Source organism: Bicyclus anynana, chromosome 1 (assembly GCF_947172395.1).
Source record: "Bicyclus anynana chromosome 1, ilBicAnyn1.1, whole genome shotgun sequence".
In the NCBI taxonomy this organism is placed as follows: Eukaryota; Metazoa; Arthropoda; class Insecta; order Lepidoptera; family Nymphalidae; genus Bicyclus; species Bicyclus anynana.
The window spans coordinates 18144242-18167930 of record NC_069083.1 but is presented as its reverse complement, the minus strand read 5'-3'; the positions used below and the strand labels follow the sequence as shown (position 1 = coordinate 18167930).

Here is a 23689-nt window from a genome sequence, read left to right as displayed (position 1 = left end):
CTAGATAGTGATGTGTATTGTTTAAGTATATTTATTATTATTAATAATGGTCCATAATTTATTACCTTGTACTCTTACGTATACATATTTAAAAATCCAAATAACTACATAAAACGGTAATTGTTTATTTTAAAAGGACACTTAATTCATCCTTGACACACCAAACATTGGCTTACAATTAACCTTTTCTTTGAAGAGATCTTAATTTAAACTATAAAAGTAAATTAGAAAAACATTTATTGTTCTTTTATAAATTAGGTAGAAATTAACAAATTAATGATGTGAATGAGCTAACTAATGAAACAATAAGAAATAAATTATTATTGTTAATGTTCTTTGATCAATCATATTCAATGTTCTTTTATTATTTATATTCAATAGATGACCATTCAATAATTTGTGATACACAGCATAAAAAAAAATAAGCTTGTTTTTGAGTACTGCACATAATATAATGCACTGGTGGTTTCTATAATAAAAATCTACAAGAATCCTTTACAATGTATATTCCACAGTCATTTCTATTCTTTTATTTATATTTTTATTACTATCAGGCTTAATGGAATATAGTTATTTACTGTATTTTTAAAAATATTTTGCAATAAATGTATTGGGCAACCCTAAAATCAAAAGTAATAAAAGACAGTTGAAATAGAAAAAACATTAACAATAATAATAGTATATTTAAAACTAACGTATCACCTAAATCTAATGAGTCTTTTTGGGTTTTGATAGCCTTTCATATTTGCTCTTCGATGAGTACCAGAGGCCGAAGGGTATCGCGAGGGACGGAAGGGTCATGACAGCGAAAGCAGCCCAGTCCAGAATGTGGGATGAGAACTTGCGGTCAAAATCTTTGAATGCTACAATGGTGCCTTCACCTGGGGAACTGCTGATAGCATATTGTACCTGAAATTTAAAAAAAAAATAATGTATTTTATATCAATGCTATGAAAAATTCAGTTTATAGTTCAGTGACTGATCACTGATATGATGTAATTGAACACAAAAAAAAAGTAAATATGTCTCCAGTAGAGGCAGATCTAGGGCTTATATCAACTATGACTTTTTTATTTAATAAGGTCAGCTTTAGCTTTGTTACAAGTACACCAGCAGGCCTAAAATGCACACCACAACATATCTCAAGGACAGAGAAATTTTGAACAAAAGCGGCAGAATTTAAATCATCACTCTTTCATCCAGTCACAACAATTTGTGATTTTTCTGCTATTGGTTGATATTTGTCTTTCGCTTTCCTAAATATGTAGATATAGTGGTGCTCATCTTAGGTCACCCCCATCTTACAACGGTAAGTAGAAAAACCCATTTACCAACTCATATTTAAAAATGCTCACTAAGAATCAGGAAAACAATGGATAGACATTCAAGGTCATAACCATGTAAATGTTAAAAGTTCACACAAAATTCTCAATAACTCCATGGTAAAGACTGACTGACACACAACACTGTATAAATTTTGTTCCTCTGAATTTATTTACCATTGAAAAGATAAGAGAAATTATCAAATATGTACAGTGTTTTCAGAAGTAATCCTCCAATGACACAATATTAATACTAAGAAAACTTAACTTAAGATTTAGAAGACAGTCCACTACAACTTCTCATAGATAATTTTTATCTCCTTATTTATCATCATCAACCCATATTTGGCTCACTGCTAAACTCAAGTCTCCTCTCAGAATAAGAGGGGTTAGGCAAAATAGTCCCCCAAGCTTACTCTTAATGTAGATTGGCAGAGTTTACACATGCAGACAATCAAGAAAATTCTCAGGTATGCAGATATCCTCACAATGTTTTATAGACACATTTGAGACATGTGATATTTAATTTCTAAAAAATGCACACAACTCAAAGTTGGTGGTGGATGCCCTGGACCAGATTCGAACCTACACCTACAATCTGAGGCAGAGTTTTTATCCACTGGGCGATCACAGCTTGTACCTACTCATATCTCTTCGCAAAATTTTATATTTTTCAAAAATGTATGATTCCTCACCTCAACAGCATCTTCAGTGGGTTTGTAAGTGACTTCGGCCGCCGTGAAGTTGAAGTAGCCGTATCTGTTCGATCTGACGGTGACTACGTGGGACACATTGGTTTGTGGAGGTATCCTGTCGATTTCCGCAGACAGCTGTCCGCCTACTACAGTGAACACATCCGGGTGGAAACCGTTGTCCACAAGCTTCACATCCACCGCAGGCGCCGTTCCAACGTTAAATAACGTGTATTTAATCAGGATATCCATGTTCTCTACTAAGTATGTGTTTAACACTTGTTTTAGAACTAATAGCCTCGCGACAGCGGGCTCCTCGTCTGCTGCAACCGCAGCAGCTATGATGAGTACCAGTGCCAGCAGTTTAGATGCCATTGTACTTCAGAAAACACTGAAAATTTAAAAGTAATTTGTTAGCACGAGAAACAGATTTGAGTATTGACTGATATTTGAATGAAAACGAACTTTTTTCGTTGTAATTAATACTGAATATCTCCGAAAAAACATAGAGAAAGAAGAGTTAATTTATTACCTTACGCTAAATCAGTAAATGAAGTATTTTTACAAAATAGAAGGTGCCGAGAGAAGTGAAATGCTCCGTATTTTTGACAACTTTTCAAAGTACGTGGCTGACGTTTCACTCCACGCGTCAAATCTTACCCAGCTGAAAATTAATGTACTGTTAAAAATGCGTTCAAATTAATAAATTGACGGTTCAAACAAAACTCATTTCTTCTGATTTCAATTTAATCTTTTGAAATCTTTTTAGTTTTCTTCGTTTCTCGTTTTCGTTCATGTTCGTACTGTCTGTATCGTTTCTGAAAACCAAAGAAATTTATATCAAAATATTAAATTTTCCAAGTTCTAAAGAAAATAAAATGTTGTTTGACGTGCCGTGACGTTTAACTTTTTGGTTGTGCTCTGTGTTGGTTTGTGATTTGTGATTTATTTATCATTATCTGTGTGATTTATGGTGAATTTGTGTATTGGTGTATTGAAAAATTAAATAAGGATGGTTCGATTAAATTAATTAAATATTCCCTAATTACTTGGACGGCAATTAGAGAAGCAGAATTAAGTTAAACTATGACAGATAAAGAAGACGTGAGCAAAGAACCCGCTAAAGAACCACTAGATGACGAAGCCCTAGAGAAGTAAAAATTTGTTTGTTACTAGAAAATGTAATTTTGTAGCTTTAAGATATTGGAGAAACCTCTGTACTGAAGAGAATAATAGAAGCGAGAAGTTCTGGATTCGATTTCCGGCTGGGGCTTATGTAGTGGATAAAGATACCAAATAATCACCAAGAGTCACTTATTACAGTGATATTCACCTTAAAACATCCTCCTGAGATTATTTTAGGGTTCTATTGAGAATAATTTTTTTAAGAAATAACTGTAGATTATATTAGTTTGAAGTTTATTTCTAAATTAGATAGTAAATAGGTCATGAAACTGTAATAACACTGTGTTACTAAAACTAAGCGTTTTTTTTGCATCCATCATAATTTTACAATTTTAGAATTCCTAGAAATAATAGTAAATGAAAACTTTGTTGAATTAATCTTGTAGATTAGCAGTTGAAGAGCTGTTACGAGAGGCTGTCCAAGGAGCCGCCAGAGCAGAAATTGTTGGCCCTTCCGGTTGGATAAAGGCACCTCAGCAGAAAACAAACAAAAGATTCCTTGTCAACACTCTCAGGCATGCAGTGACCTCTAACAAATACCACACTTCACGGAACAGTAGCAGAACTTCACACAACAAATCTCCAAAATATGAAAGAAAACCAGAACTCCCTATCAAAAAAGACAGAACTAAAAGAAAATAATATAATGGAAGAATATGATGTTGAAAGTAAAATTAAAATAATATTAGATTGTAACAAAACATGGACAATCAAAGAAAAAATGCCATTACTGTTAGAAGAAATAGAGAAGTTAAAAAATGACATGAAAATATTCCTGAGTAACACAGATTTTGAAATCCCAGCTATACTTGATGAGGCTGCAAGCTTACGTGAAGAGAGCCAGGAGCTCATTGAGGAAATGAAGGCATGCCAGTCAGAAATAGAAAATGAGACAATGGCAGAAATACTAGAAACCATTGAAAATCATGATAAAATTGCCAAAGAATTAGAAACTGTCAAATTCTCTTGGCTCATAGTCTATTCAGTGATCCAATGTGGAAATTATATTAAAATTTATGAAGAAGGCAAGGAGGCAAAGAGTTACTCGCAGTCAGTGGATGCTCTTTGTGAACTGTTATGCCATTTAAATCAGCCAGTGGAAGGTTTCGAAAAATTAGACTTATACACTCAAACAAAAAGCAATTATCAGTTGATTTTTGATAAACTATGTCAAGATTTATACGATGAATGGGATAAAATGATCTCTCACACAACTAAATCAGATAGCCGCAAGACAATTATTATTTTAAATTTATCATTACAAAATACAAGGCATTACTTTGATATTTTAAACGCTTTATACAAAAGCCAAAAGCTATCTGACAAATGTGCAGAATTTGCAGTTTTCATTTTGAAGGAGGTTATTTTACCTGTAATTAAAAATGAATCTTCAGTTGAGTGTGAGTCTGCTGAAGTGATGACTGTATCGATAAACCACAACAAACCATGTTCTAGGCCCAATTTTAGAGAAACAATTTCCAAGATGAAGACACTGTTGAGTTTTATCAACACTAAGTTTGGAGTACAATTCACAAATGGCAGGACTTTAATGGGCATGTTTGGCAAACTGATCAATATTGATTTTTGTAACTTCATGGTTAACGAATGTTTCATACGTACAATACCCAATAATCTTAGCGACTTGCAATCTTATTATCTAGTAACTGCAGAAATACAAGAGTTTCAGCGATTTATAAAACAACTAGGCTTGTATACAGAGGGTGAAACATTGCCCCTACTTAGTTATATGGAGAATATAGATGTACTATTTGCTAACAGTTCGAGTCAGTATTTCCTAGACACAGCTCGGACTATAATGCTTAAGGATTTAAATGTTACGATGTCAATAGGCCTCGAGAAAATACCAGAAGAACCACAAGAAGCAAAACCTGCTGGTGTAGCATATGTTTATATGGAAGAAGCACTGGATTTATTTGAAAAGACAATACCAAATAGTTTATATTATTTTCCTCGGTGTCTAATATCTTGCACAGCGCAAGAGCTCTTGGATTTAGTTTATGTGATGATGGAGCAAGCAGTGCAATGCTCGGAGGTGGTGAGCAAGAAACTGTACCATACAGCGAGACTTACTTTTGAACTATATGATGCAGTCGTACCATACCATAATGAGAATTATTTGCTGACAATCCCTCACTTTGTTGGTAAGTTTAACTCAAAATATTATCTACTAGCGGACGCCCGCGACTTCGTCCGCGTAAAAATCGATGTAAACTTCACTACTTCTACCTAACCTTGCTCGTAAACCTACCCAACCCTACCCTACCCTACCCCTACCTTACTCCTACCCTACTGCTAACGCTAACCCTACCCTCCCCCCACCTTACCCCTACCCTAACCCTACCCGTAACCTATCCATACCCTATCCTACCCTACCCCTAATCTACCCCTACCCTACCCCTACCCCAACTTTTAATGGTTCAAAAAGCCTCCATACATTTATTTGAGTTATACGCAATGGTTGAGGCAGCACATGCGTATAAGTAAGTTTTTCGGTCCGACCTGTAAGAGAAAACCCGCGATAACTCAGTAGTTATATATGATAGAAATATAAAATATAGCCTATAGCACTCCCCGATAACATAGCATTCTACTGGTGAAAGAATTTTTAAAATCGGACCAGTAGTTCCGAAGATTACCCCATTTCAAAGAATTGTTACAAAATTACAAACTTACAAACTTACAAACTTTACCTCTTTATAATATTAGTATAGATATACATAATGTTATGGAACTAAGTTCAATGCTGTGTCCGCCTGTCTTTTATCATGGGTGGCATATATGCATATTTACTCATTCTTATATTTTTACAGCTCTATTTCATAACAACTGCATGTATTTGGCGCACAATCTGCAAACGTTGGGCGACAAATGGCTCAATCTGATGGAAGGCCGCATGTTGGATTACGCCATCGGCTTCTTGGACCTAGTGCAGAAGATCAGGGAGCTGGGCTATCGGCACCTCGCTATACATATGCAGCAGCAGAGAAAACAAATACTTGACAATATACGCTCTTCTGGTAAGTTACTGACCTTTCAAAACTGCTCTGCCTACCCTGAGAACTTATTAAAAACCTGTTTTGGATGAGAAATTTTCAATTTTTTACAATCTGTACAAAAAAAACTAGGTGAGGAAACCAGCATACTTGAGAATTTTCTTGATTCTCTGAGTATGAAGTCTGCCAAACCACATTGGGTCAGCACAGTGGACTATTTCTTTTTGAGTACGAATCGACAGTGAGCCGAATATACAGATAACCTATTTACAGATTTAAACTGCATTGTGGTCAAAGACGTGCTGGATGAGAATGCTGAAGCGGCGGTGAGGCAATGTTTGCGGCAGCTATTAGCGTTGAAGAATGTGTGGATTGGTGTCTTTCCTTCTAATGTCTTTACTAAGTAAGCTAAACTTTGTTTTATTCTAAACTAGCAGACCCAGTCAAGCTTCGCTCTACACTTACCCTACCCCTACCCTACCCCTGAATTCATTTGTTACAAAAAAATGTGATAAATGAAGAACCACTTGTCCGATTTTGTGCAAACTTTACATAAACCATTTACTAAATAGTCTGAACAAAACATAAACATTTGGTTTGGATAGGTAAGTCTGTTCTTAAGTTATAAAATTACAACAAAAAGTGGCATTGATTTTTATTTATATAGATTTGAAGGTGCTTTGTTTTATTTTCAAGAAAAAATTTACTTATTATACAAAATATGGTTAACAGAAAACTTAAATATGATGCTCCTGTTGTAGTAGCATCACCATTAGCTATTATAACAGAACATATTATATGCTCTGAGCATTACATCATGTGACTGCTCTATACTGGCAATAGCAACCATTCCTTTAAAAGTAAAATACCGCAATTGCGGCTAAATAAAGCACTTAAAAGATTGAAAATTTACTATCACTATATTGGAGTTTACTCCTTAAGAATCGATTTTAAAAGAAAAAATAATTTATATTCATTATATTTCAGGCTAATAGCAACACTAGTCAATATGTTTGTGGATGAACTCATACACAGAGTGTGCACAGTAGAAGACATATCCATGGAGATGGCAACTCAGCTCACTGAAATGTACACACTTGTTGTTCAGAAAGCACCACAGCTATTTATTGTGAGTAATAAACATAAATTTTTCAAGGCTAGTTTTCCGATAAAGTCCGGCCGCTCAGAGATTGCGTGTTACAAGTTCCTCGATTACAGGTGGCATTAACATTGTTTACTTGTGTTGAGATGACTCAAGCTCAATTGTTTGTGAGGCAGCGTAGACACCGTCATGCTGCCCCACAAACAACTGAGTTTCGAATCCGGTCTTGACGGGACTTTCTTGAGTGGAACTTGACGGGTTCGAAACCAGTCCGGGGCATGCAACTCCAACTTTTCAGTTGCGCGCATTTTAAGAAATTAAATATCACCTGTCTCAAACGGTAAAGGAAAAACATCGTGAGGAAACCTGCATACCAGAGAATTTTCTTAATTTTCTGCATATGTGAAGTCTGCCAATCCGCGTTGGGTCAGCGTGGTGGACTATTGGCCAAACCCCTCTCATTCTGAGAGGAGACTCGAGGTCAGCAATGAGCTGAATATGGGTTGATAATGATGGATTAATTTTTTTAGACACCAACAGACGTGGATAAGTACGTGAAGTCATGGATAAAACTGCAAGAGTTGATCTTCGTTCTCAGCGGCTCCTTGAAGGACATTGAGAACCACTGGAACGAGGGCACGGGTCCTCTCGCCGTTCACTTCAAGGTCGACGAGCTCCGAAGCCTCATCAAAGCACTGTTCCAAAACACGCAGTTTCGCGCCAGCTTACTTTCAAAGATAAAATAAAAATAAGTCAGTGTTATGTGTAGTCTGTGTAATATTAATAGGTAATCAAATATATTACCGAATTTATGTGTTTAATGGTTTTGGTGGTTTTATTTTGCCTGAAACAAACAGCCCATGTATATTGCATATTATAATGTTCAGTGTCCTCATTGTTTTTCCATTATGTGATTATGTGAACTCATAGATAACCTAATGTCATTATTATTTTTTTAAAGAGAGAGTTGGAAATCAAACAAAAACATGCGCATTGAGATAATTTCAAGAATTTTAGCTACTGCAACAGCCAAGCTAGTACAGTAGCTAAAATTCTTGAAATTATACGATTTTGACATCCCTAAATCTACTCCATTGTTTAGAATAAACTGTAAAATTATGTTGAGGCTGTAATTTTGTATTCGCAATACGTTTAGATTAACAATCATGTTTTAATCATTGTTGTGCCTAAAAAAGTGCTAAGCGACATCACCGATATTTAGTGAAGTCCTCATCTAAATTTTTTACAGAGTATTCAAAATCTATGAAACTAGCGGTGGCCGCTATTGTGCTGAAGTCAAAAGTATGGTATCATGGGAGGCTAGAGGGATGAAGTGAAGGGCAGTCGTGATTGCATTGGCATTTGGCTCTCCAGTTCTAGCTATATTTTTTAACACGTTAGTCCTTGACTACAATCTCATCTGCAGGCTGATTACGTATAAATCAGAAGAATTGGTAAGTGATGAAGCAATCTAAGATGGTAGCGGGCTAACTTGTTAAGAGGAGGATGAAAATCCACACTCCTTTCGGTTTCTACACGACATCGTACCGGAACTTTCTTTGCCGGTAGGGTGATAATTAGCCACGACGGAAGCCTCCCACCAACCGGACTTAGACCAATTAAGAAAACCTCAATCGGCCCAGCCGTGGTTCGAACCCAAGACCTCTGTTGTAAATCAATATTTTGTCCCCCCGCAGTCATACCCACCCCGCGCCCCCGCGCACTTCCAGTGTATGCGTGTTTCAGTATGTGTGCGACAGAACCTTTTTTTCGTTTTATAGGGTAAAAGTGTGAAAGGTGTGAGCTTGTAGGAGGTAATATCTGAATCTACTGAACCGATATTAAACATTCTTTTACCAATAGAAGGCCTCGTTATTTGCGAGTGTCATAGGCTACGTTTTATCCCTGTTTTCCCACGGGACCGAGAACTACGCGGGTGAAATCGTAGAAGACGATTTCACCCGCGTAGTTCTCGGTCTCGGTACAGTATATCTTTAGTCATTGGACAAAACCGATACGCAGGAATATCCGCGTATCGTTATTCGTTGCTATTCGTTGCAGTGCTAGACTTTGACGCCGCTAGTTGTACTTTTCTCTTTTGCTTCTCTGTCTAGATGAGAACTAGCTCTCCGTGATCATGTTTTATTTTAGATTTAGAATTTAGCAATTACTAATCTGTGATTGTCAAATCATTATATGTCATTGTCATTTGTCAACAAAACAAATCAATGGTTTTATTTTGTGAACGTGAAGTTCCCGGTTTAAAATTAAATTTCAGTTATTAATTTATTAGTTATTCGTTATTTCCATGTATTTTCGAGGTAAAACAAAAATACAAAAATGAATAAGTTAAAATTGTTTATCAGCCAAAGAAGTCCTGCTATAGTCGTAAGTCGTTTTGTCACAACAAAGAAGAAAATACACGATCCCAATGAAGAAGAACAGCTTCCAAGTAATATAAATAATATGTAATATTCAACCACATGAAATATTCATAAATAATTTTAGGCTTATAATACATACTGTAAATAAATGGTGGATTAGAAAGTAACCTATAAACTTTTCTATTAAATAACCAAGCCTCCGTATTACATTTTATTATACATGTTTTTTACATAATTATATCAAATATTCATATTGCCTTCAATTAGTCAGTAAAGTCTGTTTTAGGAGTGGGTATGTCAGTTCAGTGTTCAGTGAGCGGGGATTAAACCACTTCCTCTGAGTGAAGAATCTATTCAGGCTTATCTATAATTTTATACTAATCTTATAAAGAGGATAGATTTGATTGTAAAGTTTTGAATAGGCTCTGGTACTACTTAACCAAGTTGACAAATTCTTTCACTGTTGGGAAGCTACACTATCCCCGAGTGCTACGAGCTATATTTTATCCCCATATTCCTACAGGAACGTATCTGTTAGCTAATATATATGCATAGGTGCCATTCTGTGTAATATATGCTGCTGTGGAATAAATAGTGATAATTTATCAATGTCTGCTGTTAATACAATCAACTTTGTTTGTCAATTTTCCAGTATTTCAGTACCCAGTTAGCAAAAGCTCAGACAGAAGAGTGTATGTATGGGGACTAGCCGAGACAGGTGCGCTCGGAATACACATGCCAAGGTACAAGAAGTCAGGCAAGAAGGCTTACAAGAACAACTTTAATTTGGTTTGGCATCCTATGAGATCCAGTTTTTGTGAAAGATTTGATGTAAGTGTAAAGTAAATCAAACTACCAACAGTTTAGTTTATATAAAATCTTCATGGACTTTACAATCTTTTTTTACGTTTTTACAATCTACGTATTATATATTCATCTTGAATCATTAAAGTAATTTCAAAACAAATAATCACATTGAAAATAGTTTTGGCAGGTAGGAGTAAAAATTCTGAGTTGCACCACATTCAAGATGCTTTTAATGAATTTATCGGTATATGCAAAAAGTTGAGAAAAACCATTTGATCATCATGTTAGGTTAACTAAATTTACCTTTTGTGTTACAGGTGTTGAAGATTGCCTGTGGTTATGGCTTCACAGTAGCAGCTGTAAAAACAACAGAACAGCACAAAGTGTTTGGCACAGGCATCAACACTGACTCACAGATAGGCTACCATGCCCCTAGGATTGGACATCCGCTGGAAATGCTCCTTAGCCCTGCACCTATTTATATACCTTATACTTCTTTGGAAACCAAGGTACTGTTTTTGTATATAGGTAACCAAGAGATGTTATGTTAACCTTATGTATAAAACTCATGTTAAAATGTTAGTTGCCATACTCTGAAATAGCTTGATTAATTTTGATGAAGTTTTATATGTATATGCTAGTCAATCTAAGAATAGGCTGTTATCTATTTTCACACCCCAAAGTGATAAGGGTGTTCACCCAAAAATTTATAAGGCAAAACAATGTTTGCCCAGTTGGCTATGTTATAAATGTTGTAACCATTTATTTAAATTGAATCGCTATCTCTTGGTCAGTCATCTATATTGGGCTTGCTACCCGAAATTTTTTTCAATATGTCAAGTGTCAAATATTGAGTGAATTGACCATCAGCCTGGAAACCAATTAGCATGTTAATTTAAGCAGATGGCTCCTGTGACATAATGTAATAATGAGTGGGTGATAGGACCTTTTTAAAAACTTTCATCACTTCATATAAATATTAGGAGATGAAAGTTTGAAAAATCTTTCAACAATGAAGAAGTTGTGGCATCCTCTAGATCTCTTATAATTTTACAACACAATTTAGCATACTATAGTCTTTGTAGTTTGGTTACATTACATTAAGGAAACATGTTCTTTGTGCACAAAAGGCTTGACTGTATGCATTAAGGTCAAATGACTTAATTTACAGATTACAGGCCTAGCGGCCGGCAGAGCTCATACCCTCATTCAGACGGACAATGAAGGTGTTTACTCAGTTGGTAATAACGCATATGGTCAGTGCGGGAGGAAAATAAACCCAAATGAGGAGTATAGAGGTAGCATGGCTTCACATAATATCAAGAGTCTGGGGAAAGAGAAAATTATTGATGTTTGCTGTGGACAAGATCATAGGTAACTGTAATTTATTTTCACCCTTAATAAAGTAATTCTTTCAAAAAGTAAAAACTTTTAAAGTAGGGTTGTATGTACTCATAAATCTTTCTCTATGTCTTGCTGTGCGAGTGTCATAGGAGGGGCCGATACATAAATAGAAAATTTTTCATTTCAAACAGTCAATTTTTGACTTTTATTAGGTCCTCTTTAATCCAGCCCTATCGCAACATATGTTCCTAGTGGATACCTACTAACTATAAACTACCTCCCTGCCAAATTTCAGCTTTATACACCAAGCGGTTATTTTTCGAGCTTTTGCAATTATTTAACAAGATTGTGTATAAATCATGAAAACAGTTACGAAATATAATGTGATTTAAAAAAATTTAAAATTCAAATCAAAACGAGGTTTGGGTTTTTTATTCTATTCTATTTCATTCCATTCATTATCGTTATAGCTATTGTTAACCCATATTCAGCTCACTGTTGAGCACGAGTCTCGTCTGAGTAATAAGTAAGTAAGTAATAGTCTGAGAGGGAATAGTTACGATAAATTGTTTATTATAGTTGGTTGTGGTATATATGCATAGCTCTCCTCGGACCAAGGCGCCCTTTGAAACCCTCGTAACTTTAATTTTAAGTTTTCGACCAATTATTATTAAAAGTGCTTGTAAACTAAGCCTAATCGAAATAAATGAACTTTGACTTATAATAACTTGTATAAGCACTCCATGGATGCAGTTGCACGTGCAGAAATAGCCCCGAGCAGAGCCCAGTATCTGTGAACCGGGTTCTGAGTTAGAGCTCCTTCACATGTCAATACTCCCCATTGGGGAGTATTGAGAGTCATGACCAAAATGACCATACATGACATGACAAAAAAATATAATATGGGGAGTCCCCATATTATATTTTTTGGGAATCTCTCACAGAACACACAACATTACGAAAATATTGCTATTTGGTCTATGATGTTACAAAACAGTAAAATGTTGCAGTCTTTTCATCACAGAGGGCGGTCGGGTGTACGCCTGCGGCTGGGGCGCGGACGGACAGACCGGTCTCGGCACGTACAACAACCAGGGCCACCCGGCTTTGGTCAAGGGTGACGTCACCAGTGAGAACATTGTCAAGGTTGCCTCCACCGCTGACTGTGTGCTGGCTCTAAACGGTAGTTGTTTTGTGTATTACCAGAGGACGCCCGCGTCTTCGTCCGTCCTTAGATCTATAATCAAGCCCTTACAGTAGTAGGTATCGCTGTAAAAATGGAGTAACTTCTCCAGTTTTCCCAACATTTCCCTTCACTGCTCTGCTCCTATTGAATGTAGCATGATGAAAAGTATACTGTAACCTGCCCAGGAGCATGAAGAATAAATTGTACCAAGTTTCGTTAAAATCCGTTGAATAGTTTTTGTTTCTATAATGAACATACAGACTGACAGACAGACGAAAATTTTAGTGATTGCATTTTTGGCATCAGTATCAATCACCCCTAATAGTTGTTTTGGAGATATATTCATGTACAGAATTGACATCTCTACAGATTTATTATAAGTATAGATGACAAGTTACATTTTGAATTTGCATGTAACAGTATGAATTTATCTTTTTTAACATTTGATATTGTGCTATCATGTGACAAATTACATTCTCCATTTCTTTGGATATTTATTAGAATAAAAGTTTTAACTGTCTAATGACAAATTCATACATGAAGAAATCCATTATTTTTACTGGAAATAGGATAGGAAATTATGGTCCCTTACAATTCTTAACAATAATTTCAGATAAGGGAGAACTGTTTGGCTGGGGCAATTCAGAGTACGGCCAGGTGCCGATGTCAAATAACCAGCAGCAGGTCAACATGTCGTATGCACTGGTCAACTTCACCAAAGGCTTGGGGAAGATTGTAGACGTAGCAGCCGGAGGATCTTTCTGTCTTATTTGTAATGGTGAGATATATTCATTTAAGGGCTCCATACTTGAAACGGATAAAATGGAATGTGCAATTCAATCCAATTGGAAGTACAGAACCCTTGGTAGATGGGTCCAATTTGCACTTGTCGGATTTATTTATTATTATTTATACCGCCAAGCGATTTATTTATGATGTTGTGTAGAAACCGAAACGAGTGTGGATTTCATTCTCCTCTTAACAAGTTAGCCCGCTTCTAACTTTTGCCATCACTATTATGATGGTAAGTGATGATAACATTTTATCATCACCACCACCATCAGGTGAGATTGTAGTGAAGGGCTAACTTGTAGAGAATAAAAAATCATGTTTTTTTCATTACAGAGCAAGGAGATGTGTTTGTATGGGGCTTTGGACTATTGGGACTAGGTCCAAACGTCCAACACTCAACAAGACCAAAACAAATACCAGCACCTTTGTTTGGAAGAAATGAATTCAACCCAGATTCCATGATAACTAAAGTTGCCTGCGGCATTGGTCATTTGGCCGCCATCACAGATAAGGGAGACCTATACATGTGGGGGCGGAACAGGCATGGCTGTTTAGGGTTAGGTCATGATAAAGATCAACATTTTCCATTGAAAATCAGCATTGGTGCTCACGTGTTGTCTGTGCATTGCAGTGTAGACCACACTGTTGCTATGTGTAAACCTTTTACATAGTTATTTATTTAAAATTTAAGTAATGTTATATGAAATAAAAAAAAGGTAGCACAAATATAAATTTAGTTTTATTTTACACAAAGTCTTATAAATTATTACATAGTACTTTTATACAAGTGCATATGGAAATCTATTTGAACTTAAGGAATGCAGCACCTCTGGCAAAGTATCTCCAATACTGACATAATCTGTGTGAGGTGATTAAATATTCAATTAACAGATTGAAAAAAAAGTCCTAGTCATATAGATAAAAAAGAAACTTAGATTATGATTAATCATGTAACAGGAAAAATTTTAATGTACAAAACTCAAAATACGGTGAATAAATTATTTTACTTGTCATTATAGATATCTCAATTTATATATGTATTGTATATGCTTGTAGAACAGCTTAAAACTATCACCTGATCTTTAGAATAGTCTACAACAGATATACAATGATCACCTCTGTAGTGTATTATACATCTTAATTAACAAAAAACAGTAATAATTTTTTAACCAGCAACCTGTAGAGCCTGCAAGTTGTTACCAATACTGAGCAGAGAGCAACTAATTGCCAAGTTTTAACGATCTTCCGTGAGCTGAACGAATGACTGATCGTCTGTGTAATAGGGTTGTTACAGGTATAATAACAGTGCAACATTATAGATATTGAATCTGTGGACCTCTCATGATAACTACATGAAAATTCATCTTCAAAGACTATATCATTTAGCCCACTACAAAAAATTAAATTGCTATTTACAAATCACATGATTATAAATGATGATATATTATAATATGTGTATTATTATTACACATTTTGCATAACTTAAGAACTACTTATCTATATAATATATTATTATAAAAGGATCATTGACTAACATGTTCAGTCAACCAGGTTAAACTACTGAAACATCCTAAAATTAATCATGGAAGTTGAGATAAACTCCAAGGGATTTAAGAAACTTCTGGAAAATGGGGGAAAGATCATTAGAATATTTTTTGTTCTATGAAGTCAGGGTTCATATGAAAATTTCACAAGCTACTGCTAGTTCAATATATAAACTGCTTCACACATAATATAACTTTTACACTTAAATTACACAAACTGTCAATATAAACACTTTTTATATTGAAGGAGAAAGCTGCAACACAAGCAATGTGACCGGCGTTCCAAGCTTTCCCATTCAATACCACATTAACTATTGCTTGCACTCGTCGTGAAATGGTTCCAGGGTGCGGAAGTCACGCCAAGCGGGTGGCAGCATTGACGTATGATGTAAATGACAGCCACACCTCTTACACACATCATTGAAAAGACTGACATAGCTGTGCAACCATGTCATAAATGATCTGACTGCTAACTCTGGTAATGTTGGTGAATAAAAATGCAGCATTGCGGCATGAGCATTTTCTGTCACCTTCCGGAAAACGTGATGCCGAGATTCTGTCCACAAGTCCAACGTCTCGCCGCAGCCTTTGACCATAACCCACTCCATAAGTAAGCCTTTAAATGCAACAACTGCTTTTAAAACGTGGCTCAAATTAATTTGTACAACAGCATTGCTAGCGAAAGGGCGGGATATAGTGATTTTCATAGCTCCGTACGACCGGTCTATGTTGTTTATGACATTGTCTACCTGATGAGGTGCTACATTGTGGTTACTCTGCAGCTTGCCGCGGCGTTTAGTACTCCCCGAGTTTATGTAAGACCTTTTCAGTGAATTCTGGCTCAGTAATGTGTTTGCGAAGGAGCAGTATTCGTGTATTTTGTCCGTCCATTTGTAACTGTTCACCAGTTGAGTGTACAGAGCCTGTCGATCCTGCGTAGTCTCTTGACTCAAAAACGTCGTATTGCCTAGATTAAATGGCGCTGTGGGTATTGGTAGGCCGTTCACTGTTTGTTCTAAGTCTCTCAAATTGATGTTCACATTGTTGAGTAGTTCCTGCAGTTCGAGGAGGAACTTATCTTTGCCATCTTCGCCGTGGTCGGCGCGGAGGCCATTTGATAAGGTTTCAAACACATGACTGACACTTGAGCGAAGAGTTCTGAGAGAAGTAAGCGCGGAGTTTAACTGTTCCACGTTTATAGTTTGACTCATTTTTAAGGATTTTTTATTATTTTAACTTCAGAAATGCGCAAGTGATACGCAATCCTTAATCAATTATGAAAACAAACAAAAATTGTACCACAGCCACCACCACACCACAAACGACATTTGACATTGACATATTGAATTTGAATTTGGCAATGTCATTTCTGTTAAGGATGCGTTCAAAATAGTCACTATGCTTATCGCGCACTTAGGTTTGTACATGTTTTTTGTGGCACTAAAACGTTCAATATTGCACAATGTTGACGATTGCATAATACAAAGGGGTAAGGGGGTACTAAATAAAAACACCTCGATATCGATAAATGGTCTTTTCGGTTACCTAAAATAAAAAAAAACTGTTTGGTCGCCGATTGGTTGTCCAGACTTAAGCCTAGTTCTGACTACTTTAGTATTTTATTCGAGTACAAACAATTTTGGGCGGTAAATCCAAAAATTGTTCGTACTCGACTAAAATACTAAAGTAGTCCGAACTAGGCCTTAGTTCACCTAAATAAATTACTAAAATTAAAAATATAATACACGTACATTTTGCAACAAAGGTAGGGTAGGGGTACATATTCATAGGCAGGTCTTTCATAATTTATATCTACCGTAACCCAATTTTGTTCCAAGCAAAAGTTTTAGTAGGAGTAAGATTAGATGAATCGTTATACTCTATTTACTAAAGGGCGTCTATTCAATGGCTTGAACCTAAAATAGATAAGGAGCCGCTAACATCGCAGATTAGTTTGATAAGCCATTCTGACCACAATAGAGATCGGAAGGTGCGATAGTTTCCAAATTATTAAGGTGGGTCTTTAGTTTCGGGAAATATTCTGCAAGTAGAGTGACCATTACTGAAATACGTTTCCCTATTTACTATTGCAATTACATATAATAGGACGATAGAAACAGTTAATTATTATTAATCCAACAACCCGCATTGCAGCTGCGTTAAAATAGGCTCACTGTGATGATGATGGCGAAGTGGTCGAAGTTTGATATATTGGACTAGAACATTTAATATTATTTTTAGTTATTGACGACTTTACTTGACTTACGTAGGTCCTTCAATCCTTTAAAAAAATTTAGAGCCAGTAGCGTAGTGCTATTCTGTTATGATTTTTTTTTGTTTTTTACAAGTTACTTCTTGACTCACCTGATGGTAATTGATGGCGCAATCTAAGATGGAAGCGGGCTGACTCAGGAACCTATAGGTTTTAGGTTTTTACACGACATAGCACCGGACCGCAAAATTGCTTGGCGTTACATCTTTGATGGTAGGGTGGTAACTAGCCTTGGTGGTAACTTTTTAAGTCTTCCGTCTTAAAAATCCACCGCGCATTCCACTGCGCTACGGAGGCCGTCAAAATAAATGATGTTTTAAATTTTACTCCACTGAGTTTCAAATTCGTCTCTATCTCTCAACTCTCCGCCAATATGAGAAATCTCCTTACATAATCAATGCTTAAAAACTTTTTGCTTTCGCATTTGCTCAGTTGTAGATAGAAGTATGTAGAAACCAGAAGAGGTTAGGTGGAGAGCTGTTAATTTTCCACCACTACGGCAAAGTTTCCACATTTATGGTTACCCTATCCGTCGGGCCGCAATCATCGCTATAAGTAGAGGGAATGAATCATTAATATGGGCCCGAATCGGCTCGAATCGGCTTGTAGAACAATGGACGCATGAAGTATTACTGTAGTCTGTACTAGCTTCATTGTATAGCCGGAGTTAGGGGTATCTTGAATTTGTATTTTGAATGCTATGCATTGGCTTAGTAAGCAAAATGTGTATGAATAACCCTGTGTGATAATGTGGATAAATGGGTTTCTAGATATTATTATCATGTAAAAACAAACATCACAAGATTATCCGTGGACGACCTCAATCGCGGTTAATAGTTCAGACTTTGCCAAGAGGGCATAGGTTCGATTCCTGCCCGTCGGTCTATTGTCGTAGGTACATACTCCTAATACAGTAAGTTTTGACGGCCTCCGTGGTGCAGTGGTATGCGCGGTGCATTTACAAAACGGAGGTCCTGGGTTCGATCCCCGGCTGGGCAGATTGAGATCTTCGGCCGTGGCTAGTTACCATCCTACCGGCAAAGACGTACCGCCTAGCGGTTTAGCGTTCCGGTACGATGCCGTGTAGAAACCGAAAGGGGTGTGGATTTCCATCCTCCTCCTAACAAGTTAGCCCGCTTCCTTCCATCTTAGACTGCATCATCACTTACCATCAGGTGAGATTGTAGTAAAGGGCTAACTTGTAAAGAATAGAAAAAAAGTAGTTTCTTTTCTTTCATTGGCAGTTAAGGGAATATTCCAGGGTCATATTAAAGGAAAGGACAATTTTTTTTTAAAATATAATATTAACGTTCAACGGTGCAGCGTTAAATTGGGTCTAAAAGTAAGCAACAAAATTTGTAGTGTGCGCTCAGTGGAGTAGCTGAATTCTGATCACTTTTTAGCGGTGATTTTGTAGGCAAGTATCATATCTATAGTATAATATATCGTTGGTGCCAATGATATTAGAAGAAAAAAGTAGATAGGTTACATAAACCACATTCCACGGTTACAAAAGGCACGCAAAAATCATTTCAGCAGCGTTGTCAACAGCGCGATGACAGTGCGGCGACTGACCTCAGGTTTGCTAATTAGCATAGTTTGAACGTGCCACTTGCTGTCCGCTTATAGCCTATCTATAACTCATTTTTCTTCTAACATCATTGGTTGGTGCTATGTACCACATATCTAGGTTTACGATCTACTAGTTACTACAAACCAAAAAAGTATAAAAACCGGAATACATTTTCATATACTGTAATTTTACTATTTATACGTACTCAACAAAGGTAAAAAAGTTAAAGCATTAATTGAAAAACGGATTAATATTTTCCAAGTAAAAAAGCAAGCACGCAGAGTGGGCTCGCGGGAGTTCAAATAAAACTGTAAACCAAAGCAGTAAATAAACCTAATGCAGAGGCGAAGTTAAATAGCGTCGCCATTCATATACTAAATATTAAGGATACACAGTAGATATTGTTATTAGTAATTATTTAAAATTGTAATAGTGTTAGTCGTAAGTGCTACATGGAAGATCACATGAACAATAGGTAAATAATAGTTAGTCAAAGACTAAAATTAAGTTATTGGACATTACTCGTATCTTAGTTATAATAGGTGATAATAATATTATATTACAAGTTCAAGTAAAAGTTATATTACTAACTATTCACATAAGTAGACTAAATCGTAATCTTATGAAGTACCAAGTTAGTACTGTACAACTGAAAAATAAATATTAGTAATTTATGTGAAAGATAAAATAGTAGATTGTTATACAAGGGGCTAAAAACACCCATTATATACGAGGTATTTTTAGGGCCCGAGACGAAGGCGAGGGCCGCCTAAATAGAAACCGAGTTTATAATGGGTTTAGCCCCACGTGTTACACTCTGCTTTTCACTACGATTGCGAGAAAATAAAATAGTTTAGTACAGTATTCAATGATATATTTTATTTGAAAATTAAAATGTAGGTACAAAATGCTACAACTTTGGATGTTTCGGGGAAATGCTTTTACCCGGTAACTTAATTTCCAACTACAGTGAAGTTGAATAATGAATATGAGGGGTAAACATGTTAGATAATTGTTTAAAAAACACCATGCATAAGTTGTAAGTATGAATGCACTTGTTGTTCTTTTCTCCACTTATTAAATTTTTAGTAAGTAGGTGTTTAATTTGTAAGTCTTTTTTGATCCATCTCCAAATTAGGGTCACCATTCTCACTAGATGAAGACATAACAATTAATGTTGCAAAACATGTAAATTACGTTCACAAATTCACAATGAATTTATTTAAAAATATCAAGTAATTAGATTATTCACGACAATAATTGTTTTGAAATTCTCGCTCTTTAATTTTATTTTCTTTATTAATATAATTTTTTCCCATGAAGAAAAGGCAAAGGTATTACACCGTGCACCCTTGTCTTCAAATCTCGCTCTATAAATTCGCAACTCAATAAAAATCAAATAAAAAAGAATAACCGCATTCCACAGACAAGAACGCTGCATTTTATTCCAATTCCAAGTTTTATTTTTATCAAACAGTCAGGACCTTACCTCTGGCTCAATCGCTAGACGCGCGGAGCCATATAACCTCCTTCGATATAAAGTAGGCTAGTACTTGGCTAGTACTCGTAACAGACAATAATTAAAAAAACAAAATTACTTTAGCCCCTAGAGGCTAATATGCTTGTTTAGCCCCGCTGTGGTATGGTAATATGACAATGTTTTTGAGCAAGAGTAGTGAAAAATCTTTTTTAACAAAAAAATGTAACCGACATTTAATTACAAATGTACAGTTTGTGCAAATTATGTCTCAATACTTCCACATGTGACCGAGTTAAAGCATCTTGACGGACAGACGGACAAAGTGAATTTATTCGTTTAACGGTACCGTATTTTTCAGTCCAGTCAAGTGGTTAGCTTTTGTAACTTTGGGGTGCCTAGTGGGAGTTTTCAATGGTTTTATACTGTGACTATCGCGTAAACGTAAACGCGAATTTATATGGAACTGAAACAGTTGTGCAGTAGTGCCACTAGATGGCGCTGTTTCAATTCCTTAGAAATTCGCGTTTACGTTTAGGTACGCGATAGTCACAGCATGAAGACCAGTGGGAGTTTTCAATGTTTTCATGACACCCTGATGACAAGATCCTGGGCTCAAAACGAATCTACATCTTTATAAAACGGTATTTTCTTGAACAGTGTATCTTTAGATCATATATCAGTGTGACACACCGAAAACTTCGTTCTACCAGCGAGTTGTAATAAGACTAGCATTTATTACAGAAGTTGCAGAAGTTGAGTTACAGGCAGGTACGGTACGAGTAACTACCCGGCGTGGTTATGAATCATTGACAAATACTCGGTTCTACCTAATCCAAACATTTTTTTAAGGTGGTAAAACTCGATTTTTTGTTTGTTTGATATGATTAAATTCAGATACTACTAGACCGATTTTAATTTTATTTTGTTAATTTATGAAGTAGCAAAGGCTAAGTTTTATTCCTATACTCCCACGGGAACCAGTGGCGTAGCTAGGTAACCAAGGGCCCTGGTGCAAATAAAAAAATGGGGCTATCTAAACGGTGGGGTAGAGGTAGTGTAGGGGTTGGAGAGGTGTAGACTAGTTAAGACGTAGGGTAGGTATATAATAGGATTATAAGAAGGACGATAGTGACCAATTAGGGTTGACGATATTATCTATACTAATATTATAAAGCTGAAGAGTTTGTTTGTTTGTTTGTTTGTTTGTTTGTTTGATTGAACGCGCTAATCTCAGGAACTACTTGTCCGATTTGAAAAATTCTTTCAGTGTTAGATAGCCCATTTATCGGGGAAGGCTATAGGCTATACATTATTCCCGTATTCCTACGGGAACGGGAGCCACGAGGGTGAAACCGCGCGGCGTTAGCTAGTGTAGCATATGCTTAAGATAATATATTTTAAAGCTTAAGTTTGTCGTTTATTGGTTGATAAATATGGAGACAAAGAACATAGTATGGAGGCTTGGATATACTATCTATATAGTATATATAAGCCTCCATACATTTTACAGATTTTTAAGTTACCGCTTACAATAAATAATACGTATTGTTTAAACTGAATGTTAATGAGAGAATAGAGGTTAAATTGGTTAGATTTTATTAAGCAAAAATATTAAATATATACAAATACATAAAAATGCTAAGGCACTTTATCATCAGCTCTACAAGTTCAGTTCGATTGCGATTTCCTGGTAAGGATACGAGGGCCCCCTGAGTTTGAGGGTCCCAGGGCTTTGCACCGCCTAGCCCCTGGGTAGCTTCGTTATTGACGGGAACGGTTATTACGCGGGACATCTGGGTTCTGCCAGTTAATTATAAACAGGTACGATTTTCTTTTTCATTTGTTTGATTACGATTCAACTCAAATACTACTTCATAGATTTTTTAAATTCTATATTTTATCCCCGTTAACGCGGACTACGCAGGTGAAACCCGGGGCCCTGCTAGAAACTTATAAAGACTACAGGAAGTCCGCCACTGCGTTCGCGTGATATTCTGTTTTTTTTGCAATTTCCACGGGAACTATGGATTTTACTATATATAGATCTAATTTATATCTTCATCCAAATTGGTTTAGAAGTTTAGCCGTGAATATGTAACATAAGGTCCAGACCTACTCTCGCATTTATTATTTGTATAGAAGTGTGAATTATTTTCGGGTCTCTATTTTAAGTTAAGCTATAAAAATGTTTATAAAGCAATTATTTCATAATCCATTGTTATAAAAATCCGTAGGCTAGAAATGATGAACAAATAAGATAAAATATGATTCGATCCATGTACAATAACCACAAATCACACCGCTCCGTATATCCAGTGAGTGTCATGGCTGTGAGATATTATCGCGCCTCGCTCCTGCGGCGGACATTTCTATAGCACCTACATAGCTATAGTATAGCTATATGTGGCACACGATTTATACTCATCATGATTATCTTTACAAATAGTCAACTGACGTTGAGCTTACTTGATATAAATGAATTTTGAATTTTGATTAGTAGCCTATTCGTCTTGTTTTTATGTTTTGCAGGTTTTCATGTATGTATGTATGTATGTGTGTATGTATGTATGTATGTATGTATGTATGTATGTATGTATGTATATATGTATTTCTTTGTATATATGTATGATGTAGTTTAGTATAGTCTATGTATTATTATTATGTATTATTGCTTAATATTTATGTATTTAAATTACTTAACTTTTCTTATTTTTTGTGTGCGTATACCCTAATCGGTGCTTACGTTTTTTTTTCTCTTCCACAGTGGTTGTCTGGAAGAGATCGCTCTTTAGCGATAAGACCGCCATTTGTACATTAGTTTCTAAGTGTTATTATAAGTTATTGTTTATTTTTGTTTTTAATGTACAATAAAGTATATTTCTTCTTTCTTCTTCTTCTTCTATTTTAACAGCCCAGTACAGGGCCACCTCCCACCTTATAGTAGAGAATTTGGTGCTTAGGCCTTAGACCCATCAAGCTGCTCCAACGCGGT

General features: G+C 36.0%; 4 protein-coding genes across 6 annotated transcripts; 2 read left to right on the top strand and 2 right to left on the bottom strand.

Moving 5' to 3' along the window:
* Nucleotides 1-220: 220 nt before the first annotated feature.
* LOC112044281 (translocon-associated protein subunit beta) lies at nucleotides 221-2705 on the bottom strand. The gene is made up of 3 exons (XM_024080080.2): nucleotides 2547-2705; nucleotides 2018-2405; nucleotides 221-909 (listed from the first exon to the last, which is right to left on the bottom strand). The coding sequence occupies exons 2-3, from the start codon at nucleotides 2387-2389 to the stop codon at nucleotides 709-711; spliced, it is 573 nt and encodes a 190-aa protein (XP_023935848.1). The 5' UTR covers nucleotides 2390-2405; nucleotides 2547-2705; the 3' UTR covers nucleotides 221-708.
* Nucleotides 2706-3639: 934 nt separating this feature from the next.
* On the top strand, nucleotides 3640-8140 carry LOC112044279 (centromere/kinetochore protein zw10 homolog). Its single transcript, XM_024080076.2, has 5 exons — nucleotides 3640-5361; nucleotides 6031-6237; nucleotides 6487-6616; nucleotides 7201-7342; nucleotides 7846-8140. The coding sequence occupies exons 1-5, from the start codon at nucleotides 3789-3791 to the stop codon at nucleotides 8059-8061; spliced, it is 2268 nt and encodes a 755-aa protein (XP_023935844.2). The 5' UTR covers nucleotides 3640-3788; the 3' UTR covers nucleotides 8062-8140.
* Nucleotides 8141-9515: 1375 nt separating this feature from the next.
* Nucleotides 9516-14560, top strand: LOC112044280 (RCC1-like G exchanging factor-like protein). 3 transcript variants are annotated; one of them, XM_024080079.2, is made up of 7 exons: nucleotides 9516-9767; nucleotides 10352-10530; nucleotides 10824-11015; nucleotides 11678-11880; nucleotides 12861-13033; nucleotides 13650-13814; nucleotides 14162-14560. In XM_024080079.2, the coding sequence occupies exons 1-7, from the start codon at nucleotides 9656-9658 to the stop codon at nucleotides 14497-14499; spliced, it is 1362 nt and encodes a 453-aa protein (XP_023935847.2). In that variant the 5' UTR covers nucleotides 9516-9655; the 3' UTR covers nucleotides 14500-14560. The 3 variants fall into 3 exon arrangements, with proteins under 3 accessions (XP_023935847.2, XP_052738159.1, XP_052738162.1); XM_052882199.1 differs by having other exon boundaries at nucleotides 9530-9636; XM_052882202.1 differs by having other exon boundaries at nucleotides 9552-9703.
* On the bottom strand, nucleotides 14549-16699 carry LOC112044282 (mediator of RNA polymerase II transcription subunit 27). The gene has a single exon (XM_024080082.2). It carries the CDS (start codon nucleotides 16581-16583, stop codon nucleotides 15684-15686), a length of 900 nt encoding a protein of 299 aa, XP_023935850.1. The 5' UTR covers nucleotides 16584-16699; the 3' UTR covers nucleotides 14549-15683.
* Nucleotides 16700-23689: the final 6990 nt, after the last annotated feature.

What these genes read in the sequence shown, in the direction of transcription:
- LOC112044280 (XM_024080079.2), top strand. Translation starts at nt 9,656, where the DNA reads ATGAATAAGTTAAAATTGTTTATCAGCCAAAGAAGTCCTGCTATAGTC. An exon ending in GTTTTTGTGAAAGATTTGAT is followed by an intron (nt 10,531 to 10,823) that starts GTAAGTGTAAAG and finishes TTTGTGTTACAG; the next exon opens with GTGTTGAAGATTGCCTGTGG. An exon ending in ATACTTCTTTGGAAACCAAG is followed by an intron (nt 11,016 to 11,677) that starts GTACTGTTTTTG and finishes CTTAATTTACAG; the next exon opens with ATTACAGGCCTAGCGGCCGG.
- LOC112044281 (XM_024080080.2), bottom strand. Translation starts at nt 2,389, where the DNA reads ATGGCATCTAAACTGCTGGCACTGGTACTCATCATAGCTGCTGCGGTT. An exon ending in CCACTGAAGATGCTGTTGAG is followed by an intron (nt 910 to 2,017) that starts GTGAGGAATCAT and finishes TTTAAATTTCAG; the next exon opens with GTACAATATGCTATCAGCAG.
- LOC112044279 (XM_024080076.2), top strand. Translation starts at nt 3,789, where the DNA reads ATGAAAGAAAACCAGAACTCCCTATCAAAAAAGACAGAACTAAAAGAA. An exon ending in GACAATCCCTCACTTTGTTG is followed by an intron (nt 5,362 to 6,030) that starts GTAAGTTTAACT and finishes ATATTTTTACAG; the next exon opens with CTCTATTTCATAACAACTGC. An exon ending in AAGCACCACAGCTATTTATT is followed by an intron (nt 7,343 to 7,845) that starts GTGAGTAATAAA and finishes TAATTTTTTTAG; the next exon opens with ACACCAACAGACGTGGATAA.
- LOC112044282 (XM_024080082.2), bottom strand. Translation starts at nt 16,583, where the DNA reads ATGAGTCAAACTATAAACGTGGAACAGTTAAACTCCGCGCTTACTTCT.